The 25,315-nt window shown below is 37.7% G+C and overlaps 1 protein-coding gene and 1 pseudogene across 10 annotated transcripts in view; one reads left to right on the top strand and one right to left on the bottom strand.

Moving 5' to 3' along the window:
- Positions 1-6,039: 6,039 nt before the first annotated feature.
- The window catches only part of DENND1B (DENN domain containing 1B), a 243,962-nt gene continuing 224,686 nt past the window's right edge, over positions 6,040-25,315 (bottom strand). For all 10 annotated transcript variants that reach the window (XM_070255835.1, XM_070255834.1, XM_070255837.1 and 7 more), the window contains 3 exons: positions 15,180-15,259; positions 13,990-14,206; positions 6,040-12,325 (listed from right to left, as the gene is read on the bottom strand). In XM_070255835.1, coding sequence (XP_070111936.1) covers positions 11,789-12,325; positions 13,990-14,206; positions 15,180-15,259 — 834 coding nt within the window. In that variant the 3' untranslated portion in view covers positions 6,040-11,788. The remainder of the gene's footprint in view (positions 12,326-13,989; positions 14,207-15,179; positions 15,260-25,315) is intronic.
- On the top strand, positions 17,878-18,380 carry LOC138921556 (iron-sulfur cluster assembly enzyme ISCU pseudogene; annotated as a pseudogene).

The raw sequence follows: 25,315 nt of genomic DNA on the forward strand, positions 1-25,315 counted from the left end.
TAATACCTCTCTATACTCTAATTTGAGAACCTTTACCCATAACTCATGCAGAAATGACGATGGGATTAATTTTCTCGCAGGTCTTGAGCTTTACAAAGAAGGTCCTGACTATGTGCTTGTGCTTCTTGCCCTCACACTTCCATCATAACTTCAGAGTTAGTTTGAGACTTTTAATTTTCAAGTTCAACACCTTCCCTTTTATTTTTGGTTTTGCATGTCTGATGTGAATATTCAGTGGTAGGCCATTTCCAAAGGAAGGGATAGTTTATCAGACTCATGAGAGAGTTAACAGAGAGGTATAACATCCTTCCAAAATTCTGCCATCTTGAACTAGTGATAGTATATTCAGTTTCATTCAACATGAGGCCATCAAGCATCTACTGTGAGCCTGATGTCATGCTAAGAGCTGGAGATTCAAAGATGAACAAGATTTGTGCTTTCAAGGGAATGAGTCACAAAAGAGTACACCAGGCCTTTCAATGTGGAAATCAAATTAATTCATATACATGAAAATCAGTTGTTTACTTAATTTTTGTCCTTTGATTCCTCACACAGCAGCTAGGAGCAACAGACACAAACTAATGTTTGTTTGAGCTCCTTGAGAGACTCAGTTGAGGAAAGGTGGTAAATAAGTGAACAGTCACAAAGCAATGGGGTGGCTGTGACAACAGACATGGTACCAGGAGGCAATGAGACCTTTACCGAGAAGACAGGAGATAAAGTGAACTTACAATATGTAGAGTTGTAGCTTCATGTAACTCAGCATATCCAGGAAAACTACTTACTTACCCATACTGTCTTCTTGAATTCTATCTTGTGTAAATCATCACAATTTTGTTCAGTCTTTAAACACGTTGACTGTATAGTCAACCTCAAGTGTTTTAAGTTTTCAGGTTCTCAAGGAGTAAATTTCTTCATTTGATTTATTTCTCTAAATCCTTGTCAGTGGGAAGATGTTCCACCTACAATCAGGAAAAAGGTAAAGATGTTCACTTCTACTAAACATTGTACTGTAGATCTTAACTAGTGTAATAAGACAAGGAAAATATATATATATACAGATTGGAAATAATTCAAACTATTTATTAGCAATGCTTCAGGAGCAATTATTTGTCCAATATTAAAAATGAACAGTTGGAAATTGATATTTTAGAAAGAAACCACTTATAATCACATCAAAAAACAGGAAATGATCAGGGATAAATTTAACAAAACGTGTGCAAGACTACATATTGAACATTACAAAACATTACCGAGAAAAATGAAAGAAGATCTAAGTAATTGGAGAGCTGTACTATGTTCGCTAACTGGAAGACAATATTGGCAGGATGTTAATTTTTCCCAACTTGATTTATGGATTCAACCCAATCCCAGTCAAAATCCCAACAAGCTATTTTGTAGAATGGAAAAATGTATTCTAAAGTTTATAAAATGAAAAGGCAAAAGACGTAGAATATCGAACATAAAAGTGAAGAATAACAAAGTTGGAGGGCTCGTACTACCCAATGTCAAGACTTACTATAAAGCTAGAGTCATCAAGACAGTGTGGTATTGTTATAAGGATGAACATGCAGATCAGTTGATCAGAATGGAGAGCCCATACATAGACCCAATGTGCTCAATTGATTTGAAATATATTATATACTCAAGGTGGAAAAGAATAGTCTACTCAATAAGTGGTGGTGGGGAAAATGGAAAATAACATGAATCTTGACCCTTATCTCACATAACATAAAACAATTAACTCAAGATGAATCAGACATCTCACTGCATGCACTAAAACTATAAATCTTCTAGGAGAAAATCCTTGTGACATTCCAGTCAGGAAACAATTTCTTAGGACACAAAAAAAGCATAAATCATGAAGGATAAAACTGATAATTTTGGAGTGCCTTAAAATTAAAACCTTTGTTTGAAAGACATTACTAAGAAAATGAAAAGGCAAGCCACAGACTGAGATAAGAGATTTTCAAAACATATTTCTTCTAAGGAAATTTTACCCAGAATATATTTTAAAAAAAAACCTCTTATGAGTCAATAACAAGAGAAACAACTCAATACAAATATGGATAAAAAGATTTCTTCATTGAAGATATATGAATTGCCAATGAGCATATAAAAAGATTCTCAAAATCTTTGGTCATAAGAAAAATACAGTTAAAACCAAAATGAGATTCCAGTAAACACCCACCAGAAAGACTAAAATTAAAATGATTGACAAGAGCATGTGTTGACAAGAATGTGGAGCAATTGGAACTTCCCTGTATCCTAATGATTATACACTTACCACATAACCCAGAAATCCCACTCCTAGATATTAATTCAAGGAAATGAAAACACGTCTCTTCACGATAACTTGTACTCAAATGTACAGAGCAGTGTCACTCATAATGACCCCCAAATTGAAAGCAATCAAATGTGCCTCAATGGGGGAATGAATACACTGTTTCATATCCATACAATGAACTACTACGCAGTGACAAAAATGAACTGTTAGTACATGTAATACCATGGATCCATCTCAAAAGCACTATGCTAGTGAAAGAAGCCAGACACAAAAGGCTACAAGTTGTATGATTCCGCTTAATGAAATTCTTTCTTTTTTTATTGAGTTCATGAGAGTTTACATCATTGTGAAATTTCAGTTGCATATTATTTCTTGTCTGTCACCACGTAAGTGCTCCCTTCACCCCCGTGCCCATTCCCCATCCCCATTCCCCTTGTAACCACTGAACTGTTTGTCCATGTGTTTATCTTCTACATATGAGTGGAATCATATGGTGTTTGTCTTTCTCAGTCTGGTGAAATGCTTGAAAAGGCAAAACTATAGTGAAAACATACAGTGGTGGCCAGGAGTCAGGATCAAGAGGAGGGGATAGCGGCAAAGGAGTACAAAGCAATTTCTTGGGTGATAAAATTCTAAATCTTGATGTGGTGGGGGCTAGATTATTGTACACATCTGCCAAAACTCATTAAATTATACTCTTAAAATGGGTGAACTTTGTTGGATATAAATTTTACTTCAGTACAGCTAATTTGAAAAAAATGTGAAAGATGTACCTCAAAAGGAAAAGAATCTTTACATAAAGCAATGAAATCTTCTAATTGTCAACAGACTCGCCTGTAGCATATGCTAAAAGAGCGTTAGCATAGTTCTTTCAGAACCTTGAAATGAAGACGTCCAGGGATTTTCAGTTCGTCTTACAACTGCAGGTCAAAAATCAATATTAATACTCCACAATGATCCCCAAGAATAACATTCCTTTATTTTTACACAGTATGTTCCTTTGCTGTGTATGACGACTCATGTTTTAAATATAACGTTTTAAATATAACTCATGTTTATAATTATTGTTGACGCAAAATAATTGCTTAAATTTCTCTAGCAGAAATTTTTTTTAAAAAGACTAATTTCAAGTCTCTATCAGTCATCACTTGCTTAGAAATTCAAATGGTTTTCTAACAGTCTGTCAATAAACATGTCCCTTATGTGGGAAGCCTATAATATAAAATGGAGCAGGGGCCGGCCCCGTGGCGGAGTGGCTAAGTTCACGCGCTCCGCTTCGGCGGCCCAGGGTTTCTCTGGATCGGATCCTGGGCACAGACATGGCACCGCTCATCAGGCCATGCTGAGGCAGCGTCCCACATGCCACACCTAGAAGGACCCACAACTAAAATACACAACTATGTGCTGGGGGGGGGGGGGGGGGGGGGAGGGTTGGGGAGAAAAAGTAGTAAAAAAAAAAAAAAAAAGAAGATTGACAACAGTTGTTAGCTCAGGTGCCAATCTTTAAAAAAAAAAAATAATAATAATAAAATGGGGCATTTCTTTCCAACATCTATCTCACAAGTTGGGATTTTTGCCTAATTGGCTGTATCCAATTCGGACATTTATTAAATCTCTGAAAGCTTAGCTCTTACTTAAAAGTTATTTTTTAAGTTTAAATTTGGGGAGAAACTGAATAAAATATTAAATGACTACCATCAGTGCATTTTGATATCCCAAAGTGAGTCTTCAAATTAGAAACTTCAGTTATAAAAATTTGTAAATTTTAAATGCATTGCTTTAAACTAAAGCACTGCTTAAATGGTGTTACTACAAAACACTGTAAACATGAAAGTCTCCATATTTAAAGTAGGTTTGAGTCTAAAATAACAAAAGTAGAGTAAGAAATTCATCTGGAAAGCTGCTTCTTGAACATGCGAAAAATTAAAAAGTAGTAGATAACATCTGTGGAGATTCTGAAAAGGACATTTAGACGCTTTCAACAGCTTTCTAGGTCAATAATGATTGCACATTAAAAAATTCACATTATGTCTTTCCTTTTCTTCAGAATTGATGTCACTAAGCTTCCCCGTACAGTGATCATGCATAGTCAAGGTGGGGCTCCCCGTCTGCTCTCCACTACATGCACATAAAATTAAGAGGAAGGGGAAAAATACTGCAGAGAACATGTACTCACACAAAAAAGACTAGCTGAGATTGCATTCACTGAGCTGGGGAGTGTGGGGGGAAAAGTAAAAGAAAGAAGAAAAAAGAGTCTGAACATTAATACCATCTCCCCAAAAGGCATCAGGCAATTCTATACTTAAAAGCCTGCATAGCGACTCTTGTCAGAAAGGCGTGTCCAATACTTACAGGAGAAAGTTGATAGAGAAGAGAGAATCATATAGAGAAATGCAGGTTAGGGATGTCATTTCACTTCTGTCTGCATTTCAGACTAAAAGTGTGGAGGCTGAGGCCTGACTGTCAGCTTCCTCTCCCGGTGCGACCATTTGTTGCTATGGGACTTTAAGGGTATCACTCATCTATTTTGTTCCTCAGTTTCTTCATGTCTACAAACGACTGATTGCAGCATCTGCTCCAGAAACTCTAGGAGCAAGGTCCAAGCTTTTTTTCTTTTTTAAGCTGTACAGCTGATTCTAATGAAAAGCTAGGTTTGAGAGCCATTGGATTAGATAAAATCTAACATTTTTATAGTTATATTTTATGGCTTTATACTCCAAACAGCCATGAATTCAAATGAAATTGGATACTTAGTAATATATTTTCTCTCCCTCAAATAATATGGCAGCTGCTATGTACACAAAGGTTTCTCAATAAATATTAATAATTCATTCTAAGAACAGACACTTCTATTTTAAATAGAAGTAATGCTTCAGGGAAATTAAGTATCAGGTCCAAAGCAATGGCAGAACTTGGGAAAGGTTTTAATTCACCTGGAAGATTCCACAGTACACTATTTTATTTTTACGCTAATACTATATTTTCCACATATGTACAAATTTTTATGTGTCCTGTAATTCATTCTGTTACATCTAGGCAAGAAAATTCTAAGATTCACTACATATGAATACTCCAAAAAAGTATTAGTTTCATTTAGACATAAAGAAAATCCAATTGGGTGTTTTTACTTCTGCACCTACAGAATTAAGATACGACCATCTTTGTCACCCACAGACACTCAGACGGCCTGACACTAACCCCTGCAAAGCGGGAACAATCAAACCCAGTAAGAGCCAGCTAACCCTTAGGCTGACAAGGATAATCTCTCTTTCCTTGTTGTCAAGCCCTTTGCTTCTTCTATGGAAGCAAGAAAAGTTCTGCATATTATTCCCAGAAATTCTGCACCCAAAGGGAAACTGTGCTCATTTCAAATTTGACTTTTGCTCTAAGTGGAACTATCGCAGCTCTCGGATGAGACGTTTCTGGAGCACTATTCACACACTTTGCTCTGTTTCATCTCTGTCCTCAACTCTTAGCTGCCGGTCAATAAACAGCAGTTGTTGGTCCTGCTCTGATATACTTAGCGACACTCCCACTTGCCTATCCTATGATTTTAGAGCCTAACAAATTAGCTGACGCTACAGGAAAGGATGGACACCTCTCAAGCAGACCTGTCAGGAAGATCTGGGCTTGAATCTACACTGCAGCAGCTAGAAAGCTCAGAGATGGAGACGGAAGGTCCTACAACAGCTCACCTAGACCACTGAGGGGAATAAGTGGCCAATGGTAAAACAAGTCACCACAGCGTGAAGTTTTGCTTATGACCAATTTTATTTTATAACTGCATTGTTGGGCACTTTATGGTAATGTGTAGTTCACCCATTATTTATTTTTGCATACTTTTTAAATTTCCAAAGCAATATTTTTATACACAATGTCCTCCCAATAGTAGTCAACTTCAGAGATGATTTATACTGTAGCCTCAAGGATGCAAGAATAAGAAAGCAAATCTCAATGCTGGGTAGGTTTTTGCAGATATCTGTCACCATGTCTAGCAAAAAAGCTCAAGGTTTTCAGTCCTTTTAAACAGGTATTCATTTAAAGCAAAAGAAATAAGCTTTGGAAAAGCTCAATTTTGAACCTTTCATGTACCTCATATGTAAAAAAGCTTTATACATCTTAAATTGTAGGCTCCATGCAGTTCATACTTGTCAGCTGTTTTAGGCATTGCGATTAAGTACTAAATCATAATAGATTCAAGAAATCTCATTTTTGGTAGATGATTATTAAATGGTTCTCAAAATAACCATATGGACGTTATACTATCTGAAGGATGGTGACTTGACATACGTGGTGCATTTAGCATGTGCAGAGTTCTAATTCTGTCCTGTCCTAAACATCACATAATCAACCAGAGGGTGGATTTGTTAAGGTACCTCAACATGGCTCTGAGAAATGAAATCACAAAGAGACGAAGAGACTTAGAGGTGTATCATGTCAAAGAGGTAATCATTTGTGACTCTGCAACCTTTTAAGATAAAAGATTGTGTATTTTAAATTACTTCACTTAACTAAAGTATGGTTTGAAAAAACACAGCTTTCTGGATGGAAAGCATCCAGTTAACACTGCTGTTCAGTACCTTGGTTTCTTTTTTTGGTATATTTGCATATCGCATCCAGAGCTACAGATTTTCCACAGTGCTTTTCTGCCTCATTCAAGTATAATAAAAGTAGAAATCTATAGAAGCTCTAAGGTTAAACAAACTGTACATTATACAAAAATTAACTTAGTTACAGACAGTCAAAAAGTGTTGGCAATGCCCTTTATAAATCTTACCAAAGGTTCATCACAAAGGATGTTACAATCTGCATATGTGGTCATCACCATACAAAGGCCGTTTGGATTTACGTGGTACAGATTGAGCATTTGTTAAATGTACACATGTAGAATCAGCATTTTGCCCTATATACATTTCTTTTAAAGTAACAACATTGTTAATACTAATCTAAGGTTCAGGATTTTCTTATTGCATATTTACTGTTGCTGAGGCAGTTAGTTATGATACAATAATGCAATACCCATAATTATTTTAAATAAACAAAAACATTCCTTCTGGCAACATTATAAAGAACACTTTTTTCTAAAATCACATAGAACATTGCTACATACAGTTTTACACAAATACTGAAAAATATGACCTTAAGGCATCTGCTGGAAAAGCAGATGTGCATATTTATATGAACTAAATTATGCAGGAAAAAATATTGCACAAAATCCTATTATTTTCAAAATAAAATATGCTTCTTTCTAAATATACATAATTCTCTATCTTGACCAAATCAAAATGTTAACTGGTTTGTTCAAAACAATTCTGTCTCTTAAACAAGCTTTAAGAAACAGACTGAACAAATTTCTGGGCTTGACACAGGAAAGATGTCAGTACTGACACAGAGTTTGTAAAAACTAAGTCCAGTAATAAGAAGTGCTTGGGGGAAAATTAGATATGGGTATTCATTTTACATTCTTAAATTTATATTCTGATTTACTAATATCTACCCAGAATCAAAGTTCTTTATGTTAAACAAAATGGAATTTGCATTAGAAAATTTATTCATGAAAATAATCTTTTCATGAAAATCCAGATTTTCTAGAAGAGAAGGAAGATCTACTGATCGTAAGAATATTCACAGTTTTCTCCTCTTGATCAGGAGTCTACTTCTTCACCTTATTTAAGAAACAACTAATTCATTAGCATTTGTGGATCCTATAATCCTAACAACAGCACTGTCACATACAGTTTTAATTTAAAAGGGGGAGGGACTATTTCGAGAGAAAGCTGTTATCAAGATAAAGACAGTAACAACCAGATTCCCATGGACGTGCCTCCACACCCTCTGTTAATCCTAAACTGAGTAAAGTGGCCCTAAGTTTTGCAAAGGAGCCTCGTTCCATTATAGAGAGCCCAGTGCTGCCTGGTGAAAAGACTGGGCATCGTGGTGACAGAGAATCCAACAAACAAGGACACTTAGTTTCTAAGAGTCTCTGAATCTGTCCCTTAAAAGTAGATATCTTAGATAGCAGCATTATTATACTTTGTATAATAACAGAGAAAGAAAGTTAATGAAATTACAAACAGTACTATGGTTCTAGACTTAGAGCATGTTTTAGATTAAGCAGCTTTAAAAGGCCCTTTTTTGGGTGTTAGAACCTTGGGCTAATAACTTCTAAGCAAAATATATTATTATTATTACTATTATTTGCAATTCCTTTTCCTTTTAATTGGTTCATTCAGAGCAGGTCGATTATTTTATTTGCCTACCTCCTCAGCTACTGTACTTGCATATGATCAGTACAAAGAGTCAATAAATATTTCCTAAATGGGTAAGTTATTAATTTTTAATCAAAAAATTATCATGCTATATTTTGGTGCCTTTCTAAAATATGCTAAAGTAGGTAACCATCAAATGTAACACTTAACAACACTTCCACTTAACAAAAAATAGCTCCTAGATTCACACACTGCTCTTCTATCCCTGAAATACCACGGATGTGATATCTAAGGGCAAAAGGAGAAAAGCTGGAGTGGGCTGCAGGAGACCGTGACTGTTTAGAGGCCACATGAAGACCACATCCCAAAGCCAAAGGTGTTATTTGTTTATACAATTCTTTTGTAGAACAGGTGTCATTTCTTTGAAAAAAAAAAATTCAAACAGCAGGGGAGTTTACAAATATTTGGTTTAGCTCTAATAGAAAATACGAACCTAGCAGAAGATAATACTTTTGTTTATTTCAGAACTCACCTTAATTTCACTTCCTTCTCCCTATGTCCATCATAATAGTAGGAAGTCTAGTTTACGAGCAGACTTTCAATACTCAAACATTTAATGGTCTGAAATACTAACACTTGCTACTAGTCTTTCGGATTTTTTCTGAGAATATCACGTAGAGTTTTTGTTTTTGCTTTGCTTTTAACGTGGAATATAACAGCTGACTTTGTCCGTTAAAATAAGGCACCAGTCCAGTTTCAAATACCTTGACGCGATGATCACTTGTGAGTGGCTAAATATGCTTAAACAATACAGCACTACAGTCAAGCATCTTGTGAGGCAACCGAAAGGTAGAAAATTCTAAGGCCGTGATATCTATTAAGCAAATGGACTAAAACCCAAATTTTGCCTATGCTACACTCACGATTATCTCCTTCTTCAGACTATGAATTCTGAAGGAAAAAATACCTCATACCAATATTCCTATTAAAAGGCTGTTTTACATCCTTTTCAAAAATTATGAAGGAATATTTGCTGAGCAGATTAACAACCAGAACACCCCTTTTTCCTTCTCATTTAGAACAGTTCTGCTGATAAATGGACTTCTTTCATTACATATGTCAATAAAGTAAAACAGAATTTGTAATGAGTACATAAAGGCAAATTTGACAAGAACCTTGAGTCTTACTTTTGTCTTAAAAAAATAAGGATTAAACACTATTTTCCTTAATATACAGAGTTCATCCTTATAAGGAAAACAAGATTTGTTTTCCTTCATAAACATGAATGAATAATTGTCCCAAATAAAACATATCCATTTAGATTTTGGAATGCAGTTTAAAAAAGAAAAACTTGGCCATTTCTTTGAATTATTTAAAGATTGACCTAGGTAAATATTTTTAAGCAATGTTTTTAACAAAACCCCTCTGGGGCTTTTTTTTAACTGAAAATTATTTCAGTAAATATTTTAGAGTACAGTCCTGATGGATTCTTGAATGGTTTCTCAAACACCTTTTCTAAAACGACAATTTCTAAAAAGTAATCATGATTGGGGATATAGAGAGTCTATCTATTGAACATACTGACAGCAAATAAACCATAACATCACCGTTTTTTCTTCTGATTACACCTATTAACCCAACCTCTCGTGAAGCAATCAATGTATGGCTCCTTCTCCCTGAATTTCAAAGCCTAACAGTGAATCTGAGGCAGAAGAGACAACCCTCCCAGGCAGGGGAATTCCAAATAATTCACGCTGATGCTCTGCCTCAAAGAAGAAGCAGCATAAGCGCCAACTCCTTAAGTGTGGGCTGTACAGAGACTGACTTCCTTTCAAAGACTACAGTGTGGAAAGGGAGGGAAAGGAGTAACTTTATAGTGCAGAAACCTGACAAACACGGCCTCAGTGAGGTCATCAAGGTCAACATCAACATTCACAAATCATGTGGACAGTATGCACCCTTGATATGATGTGATAAAAATGGCACTTTACCTCTGTAATCTTCCTCCCCCAAAACCATAATCCCAGTGTAATCACGAGAAAAATATCAGACAAATTCCAACAGAGGTGCCTCCCACAATATATCTGACCAGTACTCTTCAAAACTGTCAAGGTCATCAAAAACAAGGAAAGTCTGAGAAACTGTCACAGCTGGGAGGAATCTAAGGAGATGTGACAACCCAGTAAAATGTGGTATATCGTGAATGGGACCCTGGAACAGAAAAAGGATATTAGAAAAAAACTAAGGACATCTGAATAAAGCATGGCCTACCAGTATTGGTTCATTAATTGTGGTGAGTGTAAGATACTAGTAACAGGGAAAATTGTGTGCAGGCTTATGTGGGAACTCTCTGTACTTTCTTCACAATTTTTCTATAAATTTAAAACTTCTAAAATATAAAGTCAACTATTTTAAAAAGTAAATTGAGATAACATGAAGCATTTTGATAAAGAATTATTAGTTAAGAAAAAAAGACATGACCATTTTTCATCAGGACAGTTTACATTGCATTTGGCTTTCTGGGGGTGGGATCTTGGATGTACGCAAAGGCATACGGAGAGACGGTGAAAAATTTTTGAAGTGTCTCGTTTGTAAACAGAAGTCATTAATTTCACATTGCAATTCAGTACTTCATATATTTCACTGAGTGACAGGTAAATGTGTACCTTTGTACTTTTTGGAAAATATGGCTGCAGTGTTCACAAGAGAGCTTTTTAACTTTGAAAAAATGAATTTTGTCCTTGATTCAATGAATAGAAAAAGGCATTATTGCTCTGCAGATCACATATAACTTATCTTTCAAAATTTACATGTAATTCTATAAATTATTTAAGTATGCTTAATATAGGTTTAAGATTAAGGCAATTAGCGGGTCCACAGTTTCAGGCTAGTTCTGAAAAGTTTTGATATCTTGATCAGTTGATGCTCAACCAGATTAGTATAGTAGCTACTGGTTATGTGCAAGGGTTATATATGCATACTTAGTTTAAATAAACTGAATGGCATTAAGCACCAAATGGTGGGAAATCATCAATACCTGCTTTCAACATACATACAAACTAGTACCTGATTTAAGAGCACAGTAGAAGAATTAGCTTTACATTTAAAAATCAATGGATAATATATACCCATGAGACGAACGAGTGGGGGAAATGTATGTTCTAAATGAAAAATAACTTTTAGACAGTAGTAAGAGTTGTCATTCCTACAAGTAATTGTTTACTATATCGATTACATGGAATCCTAAAATGTCTCCACAGAAGCTTGGATACAAGAGATTGAAATTGTTGATTTAAGCTTGGTTTCCACTTGTGTTTTCCTCTGAAATGTTCAAGTCCTGTTGGAAGGCAGATGTTATGCGACATAATGACACCACTTCATGAAGCAGCCCAGTATCTTCTGAAGTCTCTTTGGCTTCTTTCCCTTCCTTCTCCCAAGGAACAAAGGTAGATGAGCGTCGCCCAAGGCTGAGTATGAGTGGATCATCTGAAGTCTGGCTTAGTGTTTCCTTCTGTTCTGTTTTTCCTTCTTCAGTTTGGGAAACTTCAAGTGCAGCTGGCTGGAAATCCAGTCCTGAAGTAGAAGCTGGCTTCTCCACTGTCGGAGTCCCACTCACGCTGTCGACACTGAGATGCTTTTCACTGTTTTCCTCTTTCAGGATAAACAGAGAATCTGTCAGGCCAATAGAGGACACTCGCTTCCTGGGGGAGGGAGGGAGGTGTTTGCCATGGAGGGCACTGTCATCCTGCCCGAGATGCCACTCTGCTTGGTCACCAGAACCACTGCAAAGCAGAGCCAGGTTATTCTCACTAGGCGCATTGGATTTATTCTGAAAGAAGAAACAAATTCAGAAAATTTTTAATAAAATTATAGCATTACTTAGCCATATTTTTTTCCATTTTCAAATCAACATTAATATCTTGTAAGGCTGGGGACTTGAAGTTCCTCCCAGAGGAACTATGGCATTGATAGTTAACTCTGAATACCTCCAATGGCTCTAGTAACAGGAATGAAAGGAGATGGACCTTGGTTTCCATGTCCTTGAAACTGTCACCAATAAGATTCAAACTAGATTATAAGTATTGGCAAGGATGTAGAGAAAAGGGAACCCTTGTGCACTGTTGGTGGGAATGCAAATTGGTGCAGCCAGTACAGAAAACAGTATGGAGGTTCCTCGAAAAATTAAAAATAGAACTACCATATGATCTAGCAATCCCACTTGCGGGTTTTTATCCAAAGGAAATGAAATCACTATCTTGAAAATATAGCTGCACCATATGTTCAGTGCAACATTATTCACAATAGTGAAGATACGAAAACAATCTAAACGTCCACTGACGGATAAAGGAATGAAGAAGATGTGGTGTATATACACAACGGAGTATTATTCAGCCTTTAAAAGAAGGAAAGTCTGCCATTTGTGACAACATGGATGGACCTGGAAGACATGCTAAGTGAAATAAGCCAGACACAGAAGGACAAACACTCCATGATCTCACTTATACGTGGAATCTGAACCAGTCAGACCCTTAAAAGTAGAGAGCAGAATGGTGGTTACCAGGGGCTGGGGTGGGGGAGGGGGAGGAAAGAGGAGATGTTGTTTAAAGGGCACAACGTTTCAGTTATGCAAGTAGAATAAGTTCTGGAGATCCACTGTACAGCACGATGACTACAGTTAACAATACTGTATTGTCTACTTGAAATTTGCTGAGAGGGTGGATCTTAAGTGCTCTCAAAAAAAAAAAACAGACAGGAAAAGAAAATGGTAACTATGTGAGGTGATGGATATGTTAATTAACTTGAGTGTGGTAATCATCCCACAACATACACATATCCAAAAATAGCAAGTTGTACACCTTAAATATATGCAATTTTTATTTGTCAATTATACTTCAATAAACCTAAAAAATAAAATGAAATACAAATGATTTGCAAAGAAAAAAGAAAACTCAAAACAAAAAACAAATAGACATAGTAGATTACATAATTAATGCCATGTTCTGGATTTATGTTCAATCAGAACAGGCTGCCACTACTTAACACTTCAATCTCTTGTGTTCTTAAAGCATTCAGTTCAATTTGTTTAAAGCATTGTTTATTTTTGAAGCAATGCAATGAAAAATTACTTGAATTAATACAATTATTAAAAATTTTTTGAAGATTCAAGAAATATAGGAAAAAAGTGGGAATATTTCAGGTTAAAAAAATTCCCCAGAAAATACAGCTATAAAATTAGATTCTAAGAAAATATTACTGCTTGACAAAAGAATTCCAATTAATGACAATAACCACCAGAATTGGATAAATAAAAGGGAAAATACTGGAATTTTGTTACTAGAAATAATTCTTAATGATTCTACTTTATCCTATTTTTGAAGTTTGACACATCCATTAGAGGTTAAATGCTTCTACCAACTAAGATTATAACACTGGGCAATCATAGCAAGGGTAAGGTGTTTTCATTTAACTTTATAAGCTGAAAAATCAACTAACCGTGGGTTTATAATCAATATCATCCATTGATCTAAAGAAATCCAAGCTCTTAGCCGCTGCCAGCTTCCCTTGATCTGAGCTGTGTGTGCTCAATGTATCGAGGATCTCTCCTAATAAGTCCATTTCACCTGAGTACGGAGTCTTTACTCTTGTTTCAACAGAGTCATCACTTTCATAAAAATAAGCAGAAGCTTCTTCACTGTCTTCAGAAGATAACCTGAGAAGAATAAACCGTGCACTGGCAGTTAGGCAACCACATGTGCTGCATGTCAGCAACCTCTCATCAGTTATACTCAAGTAATGAGAATTTTAAAACCAAAGCGACTGTTTCAGTGAAAGAACAACAAAATGGATAATTGGTTCACGGCCAAATTCTTTATAGTGATACATAGACCGAATCAAACACTGCAAATTTTGAGTACACACATTAAGAACAAACAGTGTGTGGACCTTATCAATCTGGAGGCAGAAGCAGGGCTTTTCACACAACCTAATTCTGTGTGATTTGGGACATTAGCCTTAGAAATATTAGACTGAACACTTGGAGAGCTTGCTATAGCCCAAGTTTACATTCAATATTTTTATATGGTTTTCCTTTCATTTATTTACTCACTTATTTTAGAGAAGAATGCATATTCCTTCATATAGACAAAGACATACTAACTGGAGAAAAAATAATGTCCATTTTGTCATCAACCTATATCTTAAAATTGTTAAAACGCTAAACAATACTATTATCATTTCCCTTATTTCATATTAAAATTAATTTTAACACTTTGTATTAAACTTTCCTCTTCTGATGCCAGCATAGACTTAAGTCTTTCCCTGTCCCTGATTCAATTTGTCTCAGCTGACTATTCCTACTCTTCCTGATAACTACCTGCCCCCTTCAGTAGCAGGGCAGGAGTCTAACTTAGCTGGGCTTCTTTTCCCCCTTTAACACTACCCAGATATCTCCGTAGGCATTAAAGCTTTCCAAGAACAAGGTATTTCAGGTCTATCTTGCATTCCCTTCTCAAGATTTATCCCCCATGAGACTCCAACGAGCAATGGTTCCTTTTGCAGAAGAACACTGCAAGGGAGCAAGCTCTGATCTCCAGGAGTGCACACTCTTTCAAACATGTTTTGTAACCTAAAACTTCTGCCATTAAGCCACAGCTCTTACTAGGACACCAAAATCCATCACTTACTTGCTTACTCTTTCGATGTCATCATCATCATCATCATACAGAGCACCATCAAGGCTCTTAAGAGGCCTTTTTAAGCGTGCCTAGAAAGAGGAATTGACCAAGTTGCATTAGTTAAAATAAGTCTCTTTCAGAAATCTTAAAGGAAGAATTTGACTCGATAAGACACACTTTTAAAAGAAATATGCATTCGGGTTTCTGAATATCACCCAATATTCTGATGAGCTGGCAGGAAAAAGGGGAGGGAATCAGGCAATATTTATCTCAACACTTACTTGCACCTCAAACTAATAAAAATAAAATCACTAGATTGAGTATGTATGAACAAATGCACAACCACCCAGTCTATCAGTCCCTGATTTAAGCACACTTGACCTACAATCAATCATATCCCCATGCATTTATCCCCCAGTTTCAATAATCATCACTATTTGCCAATTTTGTTTCTTTCATCCGTTACCCATAGTCTCCCTCACACCACGTATTTTAAAGCAGCGTTTCTCCATCCTCAATGTGCATATACATCTCTTGGAGATCTTCATAAAAACATAGATTCTGATTCTACAGTGGTTCTGAGGATGGGGCCTGAGTTTCTTTTTTTTTTTTGGTGAGGAGAGATTGGCTCTGAGCTAACATCTGTTGCCAACTTCCTCCCTTTTTTTTTTTTAATCCTCCCCAAAGCCCCAGTACATAGTTGTATATCCTAGTTGCAGGTCACTCTAGTCCTTCTATGTGTGACACCACCACAGCATGGCTTGATGAGTAGTGCATAGGTTGGTGCCCTGGATCCACACTGGTAAAGCCTGGGCCACTGAAGCAGAGCACATGAACTTAACCACTTGGCCATGGGGCCGGCCCCAGAGGTTCTGTATTTCTAACAGCCTCTTAGGCGACGTTACTGCAGCTGGATCTAGAGGTCAAACATTGAACAGCAAGGTTTTGAAGCAAATCCTAGACAATCTATCATTTCACCTGTAAATATCTCATTAAGTATCTTTAACAGATAAAGATATTTTCTCACACAACCAAAATATCATTATCATACCTAATAAATGAACAGCCTTTCTTTCAGGGGGTGCAGAGTAGCAGCTTTTAGTAGGTTTTCAATAAATATTTGTCAAAGAAAAAGAAAAAAGAGTATATGACTTTCTGATGCTCTTCATTTATCAGGTCTTGCAAGTCTGGGATCTGTCCCCTGGCTCCCTTGCTCCCTAGTTCATTCTCTTCTAACCTACAAGGCATCATCACGGCCTTCTTTCAATCCCTTATATTTGCCCTGAACTGTTCCACTGCAGGACCTTTGCATATGTTGATTCCTCTCCCCAAAAAGCTCTTCTCTTACATTTATCCCCTCTCTTCCTACCCCCACTGTCTCTGTCTGTACACATCTACACTCATTAGAAAATCTGGCGTAACTGCCTACGCCTTATCTGAGCCTCTATTGTTGTGACTTGTAGAATTCTACAGTCTCTAAACTGCTGACAGAGAGATCCTTTAAAGGCAAATATAACAATGCTCTCCTTCTCTTTAAACCAATCCTTCAACAGCTCCTTACTGTTTTCAGGCTAAGTCTCACACTCCTTACTTCCGCCCAGAGAGGTCTGGCTAAGCCAGCCTCTCTGAAGGCCTCAGTTGCCACGCAGATGTGTGCCCCAGCACCAGCAAACCACCTTCCTTTCTTGCATGCTTCCCGAGGTCTTCTGCCTCAGGCCTACAGGTGTTGATGTGTCCACCAGAACTGCCCTCTCCTGGGCCTTTTCTCTTTCTAGTTATCCTTCATGCCGTGGCTCAAGTGTTCCCCTTTTTGGACATACTTCCCCACTCATCAATCAATTTAGGTGTCACCTGGTGTGTTCCTAGAGTACTTGTGCACATACTCGTCAGGGGCCTTATCCCCTGTACCATGGCCATTGTTCAATTCTCTCTTCCCTGCTGTTCGGTAGATTCTTGAGGGTAGGCACCTTGCTAATTTCTCTCTCCTACCCTCAGAACCAAGCACAGTGTGTGGTACATATTAGTGTCAGGAAAACTGTAAAAGACTTTGAAAGGAGCAAAAGATTATGGAGTGTCCCATCCATGAAATTCGGATGTTGTTTAGAAGATTCTGGGGATTATCTGATTTGGCAGTGCTCTGCGTCCTTCGCTGTCTTAATTACCTTTCCAGGATACAGCTGGACAATTCACGCAGCTAAGGCCTCACCTGAAGTGGTGTTATACAAGCCACTACTATGGAACAAAGTGGGGCTCCGTGCAGGGAGCCAATGCCTACAAAGCCCTCCCAGGAAAACCCGCCTGGGGCCTGCTTGACAATGCAGCCTTCCAGGTGCCTTTCCTCACAGCCAGGAACCTTAGCAAAGCCAGGGAACCTCAAAAGGAATTCACCCTAATTTATAGGTATTTCAGATAAAACATATGTTGGAAAGGTCTCTTGGGCTTAGCCTCCTAGCCTCAAGAGAGCAAATAACAGAGACTTTTATACACCCAATCTGAGATTTCTTTGAAAACTTCCAGAAAGAAGTATATTCTGTGGGCTTTGCTAGTCAATACTGCATGGCTCCAGACTTACAAAGAAAGTTCAGGGAGGCTTATATGGTTAATTAACATTCTGGTTGCTCCAATGTAAATAATCAGGCCAAACCTAATGAGAACAGCCTCTTTTTGTGATCAAGAATAATCTCTGAGGGAGGCACAAGCCCACAAGATGACGGCAGCTGGCCTGGGCCATCCAAGGGGGGCAGCATCAGCCCTGCTGCTTCGGAGCTGGGGCCTGCCCACTCGGGAGCTGTCAGCTCTGGCCCGGCTATCTCACAAGAAGGTTGCTGATCATTATGAAAATCCCAGAAATGTCTGGTCCCTTGACAAGACATCTACAAGTGCTGGAACTGGACTGGTGGGGGCTTCAGGATGCGGTGATGTAATACAATTACAGATTCAAGGGATAAAAAGGGGAAGACTGTGGACACCAGGTTGGAAACATTTGGCTGTGGGTCTGCAATTGCCTTCAGCTTGTTAACCACTGAATGGGTAAAAGGGAAGATGGTGGAGGAGGCCCTGACCATCAAAAACACAGATATCGCCAAGGACCTCTGCCTTCCTCCTGTGAAACTGCCCTGCTCCATGCTGGCTGAAGATGCAATCAAGGCGACCTTGGCTGATTACAAACTGAAACAAGAACCCACGGAAGGAGAGGTGAAGAAGAAATGAGCCTGTCGTGAAGCCTGCAGCAGGTCCCATCAGCTGTCTGCCCACCTACCGAGCAATCACCTAGATGTTCAGAAGCCCCTCGCACTACAATAAAAGAGCTATGAGATCCGCATGACATTCCCTGTTTGCACTGTGGCTCTAAGGCAAGCAAAAGACACAGTTTAACTGTTCTGAATCCTGTGGTTTCTTTCAGGCAGCTTTTATCACCTGAACACAGTTCATGTATATTTTGAATTGTGTGTATGGCCTTAAAACCAAAACCAATAATGAAGTCTCAAGTTTTGATAGTCCATGAAGTACACAAGTATCTAGTTTTACACGAACCTATTTGGGGGAAGATTACCAACAGAGTGCCTTGGTATGATTATTTGACAGAACCAATTATTCCACATAAAACAGATCTGCATATACATATATCACAAATACAAGAATATAAGACAAAAAAAGAATAATCTTTGAGATTATTATGATCACCAGTGGGGAGACTGTCAGGAAAATTGTAAAAGGCTATGAAATGGGCAAAAATTACTGGTTTCCTTTCAAAGAAATGTTGGGTATTGTCTAGCATTCCTTTCCTGGATTATCAGGTACTACCGGGGTCTGCACCAGTCACAAGCATGACTATTTATAACCCTGGAGAGAGAGAGAAGCTACCTTCTGGAGGACTGACAGGAATGCTTCTTGTCCTCAGAGACGCGAGTGAATTTTGTCCAGTGGAGATGCAGTTATCATGGAGTGGACACTGATGGTCTCGGTGTCTGTCAGCACAGACACTCAGTGCTCCTTACTGGCTAGGTGTCTGTTCTTTGGATTATCCTTTGTATCAGTTTTTCACATCTTACTGGCTCCCCCATTGGCTAATAAGCCAAATAAAACAAGAGAATTATAGTTTTACCCTTTAATGTAACATTATTCCTTAAAGTAGGCAGTTAATGTTTCCTGAATAAATGAACACCTCCATACATAGTAGATAGATTCTGCTGGGTCCTTAAACAAATTAAAAAACTGATGAGAAAATACATAAAGCAAAGAAGACAATACTACACTAACTGATTGACAACAGCATTTTCAGTGTCCACGAGGCAGAGAAGAGCATTATATTCATTCCTTCATTCAACAAAGATTAAAGAAATGCCTCCTCTGTGCCAGGCATTGTGCTGTATGCTAGAATACAATGATGACCAAGAAAAGAGCTCCTTGCCCTCATGGAGATTACATTCCAGTAAATGAAATATGAATTAAATGGAACAATCACAAAATAAGCATAAAATTATGACAGCAATAACTTGTACTAAACTATGATTGCTATGAGGAATTTGACCTAGTCAGCGAGGTCAAGAGAAGCCCTTCCTTGAAAGATGTTTGAGTTGAGCTCTGAAAGGTTCATAGGTATTAAGTAGATGATAAGAGGGAACAAAGGTCCTGGGGTGGGACGATCAGGAAATCTAATGGAACGAAAGACAACCATTGGTGCACTGCGGTTAGAACCTGTGCGGGTGCACAGGGTTCTTCGAGGCTCCATTAATCTTGCAGTTACCCTTCTGATCACTAGGTGGCAGATACACACTAAGAAGGCAAAAGGCTGGACAAATTTAAATTGACAGAGGGTTATAAGGAAGTGCAGGAGACCTAGCTGGAAAGAGTGAGAGATGAGAACATGGCAGGGGGACGTAGGCAGGGGACAGACCCCGGACTTGCAGGCCCTAATAATTAAAACACAAAGCCATTTGTTTTCTTTTTTCCTTCAAGAAATATTTGAGAATATACTGAAAGCTGCCACTGTGCATTCTTTGAAAGAAGGTAGTAGCCACATCTCATTTTTCTTTTAATTCTTAGCATCTCTTCATTCCCCAAACATCCATTAAGTACCTACTGTACGCATGCTACTAGCTTCCACGCTGTAAGGCATATAAAAGGAAAGAAAAAGATGTTCTCTTCTCTCAAGGATTAAAAAAATACATATTGAAAATGCCAAAACACTGAAAATAATAAAGCAGTTATAAAGTTATTCTCCATTGTATGAATGTAATTGCACTTTTTGATCATAGAGGAAAACTTACATAAATGACCACTAAAACTGTCATGATTAATGTCAAATTGCAATATTCCTAATAAGTAGGTTCATTCAGCAGACTAAGAATATTAACAACCTAGAATTGGAATTACAAACTATAAATAATGGTAAATTCTGGGATCAAATAAGGGGATTTAGAAGTTTCTGAACTGTACAGACCTGGTGCGGTGATAACATTAGCAAAGGTCATTTCACTGGTGATACAGGCTGTGCAAATCAGCAAATAGTGATTAGCACTTGCAACTCTCTTGGGAACCAGTACTACATAAAAAAAAAAGAGTACATTTTTGGGACGCAAAACGACATAAGAAAACAAAATAAGCAGAATTTACATCACTGTGATATGAAGACTTAAAAATAAGATGGGGAACTGGATGTCACACGTCCTTGATCAGACTCCTACCAGGTTCTAAATACATATAATTGTAAAATAAAATTCAGCTCACATGGAGCTGTCAAATGTAAAGTACACAACTAATATATGTGAAAATCCATATAATTTTGGAAGGAAGCACTTGTATGGCAAGGGATGCTTACTAAGAACATGAAAAAATACTAAACTAATGCAAAAGAAAAGCTATTCGCATGGAATGAAATTTATTAGAGAAGATATCCTACTAGAGAAACTCAACCCACAGGTAGACCTTGAATGAAATAAAGAAATGGACTGGTAAAGACGGGAGGGAAAAGCACGTCCGATGAAGGAAAAATCATAAGCAACGCAGAAAGAGAGTGACAGAGGCAAAGGCCTAAGTCACAAAACCATCAAACTTCATATTTTGAAGAGGCCTCCAGAAGGAAGTTTGGCCTAGCCACAACAAGCAAGACCACCATGTCCTTTCTTTCCACTGCAGTGGTTTCCAGAAAGCACATCAGGCAGTAGAATGATGAGAACCATCCCCTCACACACAAGGAGTCAGTTTATCTTGCAGTCACCGTTTCTGTCACTAGATGGCAGGCAAATACTAATAAGGCAAAATGCTGGGTGAATTTAAATTCATAGCCGGGTTAGGGGTGGAGGAAAAATAAGGGATATAGACAGATTAATGGGAAAATACAATTTTCTGGACTTCATAAAATTAAGGTGCTTGTAATACATAAATTTTTTTGAAAGTAGGCACTCTGCGCTACTGGCCTCATTTTAGAGTTGAAGTAACTGAGGTCCAGAAGCGTTAACTAGTTCACCCAAAGTCTACAGCAAAGCCCGAGCTTATGCATCCTTCCTCGTATGATAACGAATGCTCACATGATATCACATGAGAGACAAATTAAAGAAACTCTACCACGCAGAACTCTAATGGCAATACCTCAAAAATGCATGGGAGTTTACAATGTGAAGAGTGCTTTAAAAACACGTGAGTTGTCATTTTTATAGGCAGTGGCTGAAGCACAGTTAAGTGACTTACTCATGACTGATCTGCTTGAGTATGTCAGATCTTTCACATACGATACTTTAATTCATGAAGTATCGACTTTACCACAAATTTTGGTGGAATGTTCCCTATTACATATTAGGGAACCAAAAGCTTAATGAAGCAAAATATCTTGGACAAGATTAAACAATTAGTGACAGAACCTAAATGCCAACCCAGGTGTCCTGACTCCCTGGACAACACTCTTCTCATTATAATTACAGTAGGTAAGTCCTGAGAGACTCAGGAGAAATAAATGTCTGAGAATTAACCTGAGAAAGACTGTCTTAAAATGCCAAGTTTTAACCTCATTTTAAAGCAGGTGGTAGCTACAGGAGGCTCAAGAGTGCTAATGTTCCAGGAGGTGAAATGGCAGAGTGAAGAGACAAGAGATTAACACTTTTCCAAAGATACTGAAAACAGATATTCCTGTCAGGGCAAAAGAGTAAATTGGAAGGATTAATAAGATACGTGATTAGTGAGGTCTAATGAATTCAGCTGATGAAGGGCTATTATTATTAGGCTAAGGAAACCAGATTTTACAGAAGCATCAAAATCATATTTCTGAGCAGGTGAGTGCTGGGTGAGACGCGTGCCGGAGGGAAGATTTGGAAGTGGTCCTGACACATCCAAGAAGCCTTTACCAATCCTCCTAGTCTGCAGAGATCTCATCTTCATTGTCAGCTTTATTCACTTCATTCTCTACCACTCAGTGCCACTTTACATATGCTCTCTTACAAAGGTAGCGTCTCATTTTCAGTACATTACTGTCTTACCAAGAGCTTGAGACCAAGAATCCTATCTTTTAATTCATCTTGCTTCTAATTCCACTTGCTTTTAAAATGCAAAAAGGAGCAAAAGAATGTCGACTCCCATCCTAACCATGAGAAAAAGCTGGATAATCTAAAAAAATTTCTTGAGCCCACCAGAGAGCTGAGTTTTAAGGCAACCAAGTAAACTCAATTCCATCGTTACAAGTGCCTGCATGGAGTGATAAGACGATCGATCTCATCCTTGGCCAAGCACAAGGAGACAGGCAGCTGGGATGCAAGGAGGGAAGAAGAAATCTGCTCAGATCGAATAGTCTTGAAGATCAAGTATGGGATAACCTGTCGGTTTGGAAGAGCTGGGAATCTCAGAGACAAGGGGAGTTCGCGCTCGCAAGCTCTTTTCCACAGAAAACATCCTATAATTTTATTTGCTAAATCAGGAAACCCTATCACCCAGTGCCACAGAGAAAGACTGGGGGCAAGGCAGGAGACTGAAAAGAGCTCTCCATGATAGTGCAGGCCTGCAGTGGGGAACAGGCTGCTGCAGGGCAACAGGCATGAGCCCCACCTACTTTCTAAGAACATTCAGACACATAGACCAATGGAATAGAATCAAAAGCCCAGAAATAAACCCAAGCATATAAGGTCAACCAACATTTGACAAGGGAGCCAAGAATACTCAATGGTGAAAGGTAGTCTCTTCAACAGATGGCACTGGGAAAACTGGGTGATCATATGCAAAAGGGTGAAACTACCTGAATTTCACCTTACATCACTACAAAAATTAACTCAAAATGGGTTAATTAAGACCTGAAACTATAAAATCCCTAGAAGAAAACATAGGAAAAAAACTTCTTGCCATTATTGGTAATGGTTTTTTGGATATGACACCAAAAGCATAAGCAACAAAAGCAAAAATCAACAAGCGGGACTACCTCAAACTAAAAAACTTCTGTACAGCAAGAGAAATGATCAAGAAAACGAAAACGATAAACAAAATGAAAATCAACAAAATGAAAATTTCTCCCATTCTTGTGAAATGGGAGAAAATATTTGCAAGTCATATATCTAATAAGGGGTTAATACACAAAATATGTAAGGAACTCATATAATAGCAAAAAAAACACAACCCAAAAACCAAATAAACTGATTAAAAGATGGCCAGAGGACTTGAACAGTCATTTTTCCAAAGAAAACATACAAACAGCTCTCAACTACAGTTGGCCCTCCATATCCGTGGGTTCTGCATCCACAGATTCAATCGATCGTGGACTGAAAGGCCTACGATGCCTGCGTCTTTACTGAAGACGTCCAGACGTTTTTTTCTTGTCATTATTCCTTGAACAATACAGTATACATGTATACCTCATTTTATTGCACTTCACTTTATGACCCTTCACAGATAATGGCATTTTTTACAAGACCTTCCGCCAGCAAAAAGATTATGACTCGCTGAAGGCTCAGATGATGGTTAACATTTTTTAGCAATAAAGCATTTTTCAATTAAGGTACGTACATTGTTTTTTAGACATAATGCTATTGCATACTTAGTAGATTACAGTGTAGACATAACTTTTATATGCACTAGGAAACCAAAAAACCCATGTAACTTGCTTCATTGCAATATTTGCTTTATTGCAGTGGTCTGGAACTGAGCCTGCAGTTTCTCCTAGGTATGCCTGTAACAATTATTGACATAGCATTTACACTGTATTAGATACTAGAAGTAATCTAGAGATGATTTATTTACAGTATATTTGAGGATATGCATAGGTTATATGCAATACTACACCATCTTATATACCAAGGGACAACTATGTGTACATGAAAAGGAGCTCAACATCACTAATCATCAGGGAAATGCCAATCGATACAAGATATCACCTCACACCTGTTAGAACAACTATCATGAAAAAGACAAGAGATAACAAATACTGGCAAGGATGTGGAAAAAAGGAACCCTTGTGCACTGTTGGTGGGAATGCAAATTGGTGCAGACACTAAGGAAAATAGTATGGAAGTTCCTCAAAAATTAAATTAGCAATGCCAATTTAATTGCTGAAATTAAATTTCAGCAATCCCACTTCTGGGTATTTATCAGAAGGAAATGAAATCACTGTCTCGAAGAGATATTCACACCCTGCGTTCACTGCAGCATTATTCACAATAGCCAAAATAAGGAAACAACCTAAACGTCCATCAATGGATAAGTGGATAACCAAAAGTGTGGTATATCTATATGTATACATACACACACACACACACACACATACACACAATGGAATACTATTCAGCCATAAAAAAGAAAGAAAATTCTGCCATTTGCAGCAACACGGAAAATCTTCAGGGTATTAAGTTAAGTGAAATAAGTCAGACAAAGACAAATACTGTATGATCTCACTTATATGTAGAATCTAAAAAAGCAAAACTCATAGAAACAGAAAGTAGACTGGTGGTTGCCAGGGGCTGGAGGATGGGGGAAATGAAAAGATGTTGGTCAAAGGGTACAAACTTCTAAGTATAAGACGAATAAGCTCTGGGGACCTAATGTATAGCATGGTAACTGTAGTTAATACTGTATTGTATACTTTAAAGTTGCTAAGAGAGTAAACCCTAAATGTTTTCACTGTAACAGCAACAAATAAATGGTAATTATGTGAGGTGAAGGATGTGTTCACT

This window comes from Equus caballus, chromosome 30, assembly GCF_041296265.1.
Source record: "Equus caballus isolate H_3958 breed thoroughbred chromosome 30, TB-T2T, whole genome shotgun sequence".
In the NCBI taxonomy this organism is placed as follows: Eukaryota; Metazoa; Chordata; class Mammalia; order Perissodactyla; family Equidae; genus Equus; species Equus caballus.